The sequence below is a fragment of the Salvelinus sp. IW2-2015 genome, unplaced genomic scaffold, assembly GCF_002910315.2.
Source record: "Salvelinus sp. IW2-2015 unplaced genomic scaffold, ASM291031v2 Un_scaffold6452, whole genome shotgun sequence".
In the NCBI taxonomy this organism is placed as follows: Eukaryota; Metazoa; Chordata; class Actinopteri; order Salmoniformes; family Salmonidae; genus Salvelinus; species Salvelinus sp. IW2-2015.
In genome coordinates, this window is record NW_019947714.1 from 34,651 (window position 1) to 41,517 (window position 6,867).

Below are 6,867 nucleotides of genomic sequence, written 5' to 3' on the forward strand. Positions count from 1 at the left end.
ATGCCAACTATTATATATATAGTGTGTGTATACTGTATATGCATCAATCAGGGATAAAGTGGCTGAGCAGCAGGATAAAAAAATTATTGTAGCAGCAACGTATGGCGTGTGTGTTAGGAGATACATACATACATACATGAGTATGTATAATAATATATATATATACACATATACATAACATACAGGAGTATGTGCACACCCCTTCAAATTAGTGGATTTGGCCATTTCAGCCACATTTGTTGTGACAGGTGTACAAAATTGAGCACACAGCCATGCAATCTCCATAGACACAAACATTGACAGTAGAATGGCCTTTCTGAAGAGAACTCTAGTGACCTATCGTGGCGCCGTCATTTAAATGTGGCGCCGTCATTTCAACGTGGCGCCGTCATTTCAACGGCGCCGTCATTTCAACGATTGTGCGCCAGTCATTTCAACGTAGGCGCCGTCATTTCAACGTGGCGCCGTCATTTCAACGTGGCGCCGTCATTTCAACGTGGCACCGTCATTTCAACGTGGCACCGTCATTTCAACGTGGCACCGTCATTTCAACGTGGCACCGTCATAGGATGCTACCTTTTTAAAAAGTCAGTTCGTCAAATTTCTGCCCTGCTAGAGCTGCCCCGGTCAACTGTAAGTGCTGAAGTGGAAAAGTCTAGGTGCAACAACGGCTCAYCCGCGAAGTGGTAYACCACACAAYCTCACAGAGCAGGACCGCCGAATGGTAGGCCACACAAGCTCACAGAGCAGGACCGCTGAGTGCTGAAGCACGTAGTGATTCAAAATCGTCTGTCCTCAGTTGCAACACTCACTACCGATTTCCAAACTACCTCTGGAAGCAACATCAGCACAAGAACTGTTCGTCGGGAGCTTTATGAAATGGGTTTCCATTGCCAAGCAGCCGCACACAAGCCTCAAATCACCATGCACAATGCCAAGCATCAGCTGGAGTGGCGTGAAGCTCATCGCCATTAGYCTCTGGAGCAGTGGAAACACGATCTCTAGAGTGATGAATCATGCTTAACCATCTGGCAGTCCGACGGATTCATCTGGGTTTAACGGATGCCAGGATAATGCTACCTGCCCCAATGCATAGTGCCAACTGTAAAGTTTGGTGGAGGAATAATGGTCTAGGGCTGTTTTGTCATGGTTCGGGCTAGGCCCCTTAATTKCAGTGAAGGGAAATCTTAACGCTACAGCATACAATGACATATGCTTCCAACTTTGTGACAACAGTTTGGGGAAGGCCCTTTCCTGTTTCACCATGACAATGCCCCCATGCACAAATCGAGTCCAGTAAAAATGTTTTTGTTGAGGTTATAAAAACTGCTGCCTTTCAACAGATCCCTGACTACAACCCCAGAACTCTACCTTTTCGGCATGATATTGAACGCCGACTGTGAGCCACAGCTAATCACTCAACATCATGCCAAACCTCACTAATGCTCTTGTGGCTGAATGGAAGCAAGTCCACACAGCAATGTTCAACATCTAATGGAAAGCCTTCCAGACGGAGAGCTGTTATAGCCAGCAATGTTCCAACACTAGTGGAAAGCCTTCCCAAGAGTGGAGGCTTTTATAGCAGCATGTTCCAACATCTATGAAAGCCTCCCAACGGGTGGAGGCTTTATAGCAGGCAATGTTCCAACATCTAGTGAAAGCGCTTCCCAGAAGAGATGGATGCTGTTATAGCAGCAATGTTTCAAACTAGGAAAAGCCTTCCCGAAGAGTCGAGGCTGTTATAGCGCAATGTTCCAACATCTAGTGGAAAGCCCTTCCCAGAAGAGTGAGCTGTTATAGCAGGCAATTTTCAAATCTAGTTGACAGCCTTCCCAGAAGAGTGGAGGCGTTATAGCAGCTATTTCAACATCTAGTGGAAAGCCTTCCCAGAAGAGTGGAGGTTTATACAGCTATGATTCCAACAGCTGTGAAGCCTTCCCAGAAGATGATGCTGTTATGGCAGCAACTTCATTATTAATGCCCATGATTTTGGAATGAGATGTTCGACAACCAGTGTCCACATACTTTTTCATGTGTATTTCCCCCGAACACAGAGGGTATATTTCTGCTCTCAAAGGGATATCTGAGCGGAAGGGAGTCTGAAGTATCAGACAGCTCTATAGGGTCTCTCTCTCTCTGTCTCTCTACTATACTAGACGATGTCCGCGACCAAACTTACTGATGTGCAGATTTTGTATCCGACTCCGAAGTCGAAGCGACACTGTTCATCCATGGAGTAGTTGATTCCTGGCAGCTCCGGCAGCTGGGGCCAGTCGTGTTTGAACGGGTCGTCCAGGAGACAGTCGTACGAACTACGAGACACAAAAGAGTTTCATTTAATTTTCAGAAATGTTGTTAAATTCATTTTTATTGTTTAACACTAGAACCGCTGGTCCTCGAGGGACCCCCCCAGCTAAGGAGCAGTCATTCTGACTAACACTCTAAAAACATTCATGAACACAACCAAATAATAATTTGGTTGTGTTCATGAAGGTGTTAGGTAACATTAGAATACACATTTTTTTAATGTTCAATAAATTGTACTTGTGGAGCACCTTTGTTGCAACTATGAAACAGAAACCATGTGTGTTGGAACACGGTAACAAAGATGCACAGTAAGCAGAATGTGAGGTCAAATGATGAAAACAGTAGCCCAAACATCATCATAAGCACCAAGTGTGCTTGATAAACAGTGAAAATCAGCGCAAAAGCAATAAAGGCATTATAATGAATAGAAGTTTGATATGACAGCAGTCAAAACTACAATAATTGTCAGCTCGTGCTTACATGGTCTGAGTTTTCACGCAATGACATCAATTGGACTTCATTTAGCGGTTATCCCTTGTCCTGACAGTCAACACAAATCTTTGCCACTTTGACTTGCTTGACACACTTCCCACAAACATGTTGCTTGCAGGTGACACAGGTGTCTTGGGTTCTGTTTGATGTGCATCTGGCCACCTGGCATTGTCTCCTCCCGGGAAGCTGTGCGCAACTGGCCTCGTGCAAAGACTACCGTGGAATTTCTGCTGCTGCCTTGGCCCTGCTGCCTTGACTCATGATAAAGTCTCCCCTGTAGCCCCTATTCCAGACTCATGATGAAGTCTCCCCTGTAGCCCCTATGCCAGACTCATGATGAAGTCTCCCCTGTAACCCCTATGCCAGACTCATGACTAAGTCTCTCCTGTAGCCCCTATTCCAGACTCATGATGAAGTCTCCCCTGTAGCCCCTATGCCAGACTCATGATGAAGTCTCCCCTGTAACCCCTATTCCAGACTCATGATGAAGTCTCCCCTGTAACCCCTATTCCAGACTCATGATGAAGTCTCCACTGTAACCCCTATTCCAGACTCATGATGAAGTCTCTCCTGGGCATAGTGTTGTTTATGCTTGAACACCACATGTAGGTTGATAGCAGCCAAGGCAAGCGATGTAGAACACAAAAACAGGCCAGCGGCAGGTGCCTCCTTTCAGAGTACAGAAATTCTGAAATAGATTGGTGTGTTTTTTCACTATCGAATCAGGACATGGGGTTGTTCAACAACATCAAATCAAAGTGTATTTGTCACGTGCGCCGAATACAACAGACCTTACAGTGAAATGCTTACTTACAGGCTCTAACCAATAGTGCAAAAACGGTATTAGGTGAACAATAGGTAAGTAAAGAAATAAAACAACAGTAAAAAGACAGGCTATATGCAGTAGCAAGGCTATAAAAGTAGCGAGGCTACATATAGACACCGGTTAGTCAGGCTGATTGAGGTAGTATGTACATGTAGATATGGTTAAAGTGACTATGCATATATGATGAACAGAGAGTAGCAGCAGCGTAAAAGAGGGGTTGGGGGGGTACACAAAGCANGCCTGCTTCCTCTGACCTGCAGAAATACAAACAATTATCACAAGACCACTTCTGGTAACCCTCACCGATTCCACTGCACCCAACTCTGTTTTCACCCACCCTGCAGATAGCCCCGTTAGCCCATGTGCGGGGGCACTGGTTGTTCGGGCTAATTGAGGTAGTATGTACATGAATGTATAGTTAAAGTGACTATGCATATATGATAAACAGAGAGTAGCAGCAGCGTAAAAGAGGGGTTGGGGGGGCACACAATGCAAATAGCCCGGGTAGCAATTTGATTACATGTTCAGGAGTCTTATGGCTTGGGGATAAAAACTGTTGAGAAGCCTTTTTGTCCTAGACTTGGCACTCCTGTACCGCTTGCCATGCGGTAGTAGAGAGAACGGTCTATGACTGGAGTGGCTGGGTTCTTTGACAATTTTTAGGGACTTCCTCTGACACCACCTGGTGTAGAGGTCCTGGATGGCAGGCAGCTTAGCCCCAGTGGCCACCACTTGGCTACCTGCCGCCCCAAAGTTATAGAACAGATCTGAAGCTCTGAACTGTCTAGTCAGACCCCAGTCTGACCTACCTACAGGATATGGAAAATTTGCTCTATTAGTTTTTCTCCTGAAGGAGAAWGCTTCCACTCCTATGTCAAAGATAATAAAACAAAAACAATATAGTAAATACTACAGTAAAGTCTGCAAAAACACTGCAATAAATAATAGTGTACTTCAAGCCGCAAAAACACATTTAATTACTATAGTGTATACTACAGTTATTTTACTACAGTCTTTATACTAAAGTTAACTGTACAYACTACAGTATACTACAGTAAATACTACACAAAGTATTACAGTATTCACTGTAGTGTTTTTGCACTACAGTGATTACAACAGTAAAATCAGCAAAAACACTAAAGTGAATACTATAGTATTTAWACAATAGTATACGTAGTATACCTTCCCCAAAATGACAGTGTATAATGTAGCGAACTGAGTACAACACAACAACCTAGTTGGACTGTTGGACTGACAGTYGCAAGGGCTGAGTTAAGAGTTATGTTCTGGCTACTCTGCTATATCTTTTCAAAATCAACAAAGATTTTCTAAATATAATATTGTAGGCCTCTCATTTCCACTACAAGACATTAGATGGCGTATGCACATTTTGAAATCAATTATTTGAACCAATGAGGAAGATAAAGAAACCTGCTGTAAAAGTAGCTGCTGTTCTAAAGTCMGTTTTTTWWATTTTATTTAGTYATTATGCTAGCAAGTGTCATCTTTGGAAAATCTAATTTACTGTGCGTTCATGATGGAAGCGGGGGCAAGAGGAAGAAGAATGTCATACGTCTGAGAGGCCAGCAAGAATAAGCAAGACCAATCAAGAATAAGGCCGTGACCTCAACGATTTCTCTTCAAAATAAAAGTCCCACAAAGAAGATAGTAAAAAATAATACAAATGTTCGAAATTCGTAACATTTTATTAGGAAATGTTAGAAGACTTAGAATGTTGTTTAACAATATAAAAAAATGAAAAAAATGAATATAGCATTGACAATATTTTTTACAGAATTAAAAGTAATGATTACTAGATCGTTATTATGGTAGCAACAGTCATCCAAATAACAAAACATTATTTATAATGCAACTGTTAATAATAATAGTAATATCAATATTAATAATTATATTAATATTATAATAATCAACTTTAGAAAACACATTTAAATCCTATTGTTATTTAGTTCATTAGTATTGCATGATGTTCAGTATCCTTTTCATATTGCACCGTACATAATTGCCTGTACATTGTGTCGCAGTAAAAGGGGGTCGATTCTACTCAGGAGCACTTTTACTTTCCAAAAGGGCCAGTGTTGCTGTTCATTTTGCGGCCCTTAAAGTAACAGTCCAGCGAAATCTCACTTTTAGAAGTTAATAATCTGTTAACTCATACCCAAATAATGTTGTTGACTCATCTTATACTCGCATGTGGCCAAAGCTTTAACTAGGCAAGGTCAGTTAAGAACAAATTATTATTACAATGAACAGTCTAGGAACAGTGGGTTTAACTGCCTTGTTCAGGGGCAGAACGACATATTTTACCTTGTCAGCTCAGGGTATTCGATCCAGTAACCTTTCGGTACTGGCCAACGCGCTAACCAAATCAAATCAAATCAAGTTTATTTGTCACGTTGCGCTGAATCAACAGGTGTAGTAAGATCTTACAATGCAACATGCTTACTTATAGGACTCTACCATCAGTGCAATTTTTTAAAAAAAAAAAGGTATTAGGTGAACATAGGTAAGTAACAGAAAATAAAACAACATAAAAAACAGTGAAAAATAACATAGCGAGGCTATATACAGTAGCGAGGCTTATAACAGTGGCGAGGCTATATACAGGCACCGGTTAGTCGGGCTGATTTAGGTTAGTAATGTACATGTAGATATGGTTAAAGTGACTAAATGCATATATGTATAAACAGAGACGTAGCAGTAGCGTAAAAGAGGGGTTAGCGGGGTGGGTGGCCGGGTGGCGGCATTTACACACTGTCGCCATTTATTTAAGCCAGGAACGCCTGCTTCCTCTGACCTGCAGAAATACAAACAATTATCAACAAGACCACTTCTGGTAACCCTCACCGATTCCACTGCACCCCGAACTCTGTTTTCACCCACCCTGCAGATAGCCCGTTAAGGCCCAGTGTGCGGGGGCACTGGTTGTTCGGGCTAAATTGAGGTAGTATGTACATGAATGTATAAGTTTAAAGGTGACTATGCATATTGATAACAGAGAGTAGCCCGCAGCGTAAAAGAGGGGTTGGGGGGCACACCAAGCAAATAGCCCGGGGTAGCAATTTTGATTACATGTTTCAGGAGTCTTATGGCTTTTGGGGAAAACTGTTGAGAAGCCTTTTGTCCTAGACCTTGGCACTCCTGTACGCTTTGCCATGCGGTTAGTAGAGAGAAGGTCCTAATGACTGGAGTGGCTGGGTTCTTTGACCAATTTTTAGGGACTT

At 42.5% G+C, this 6,867-nt stretch overlaps 1 protein-coding gene across 1 annotated transcript in view; it reads right to left on the bottom strand.

Annotated features, from left to right (window-relative positions):
• LOC112078899 (A disintegrin and metalloproteinase with thrombospondin motifs 3) overlaps positions 1-2,312 on the bottom strand; it is a gene marked incomplete at its 5' end in the record, with an annotated part of 16,314 nt that extends 14,002 nt beyond the window's left edge. Inside the window, one exon of the mRNA XM_024145005.2 lies at positions 2,180-2,312. Within this exon, the coding sequence (XP_024000773.1) occupies positions 2,180-2,312 (133 nt within the window). The remainder of the gene's footprint in view (positions 1-2,179) is intronic.
• Between the last annotated feature and the right edge of the window lie 4,555 nt (positions 2,313-6,867).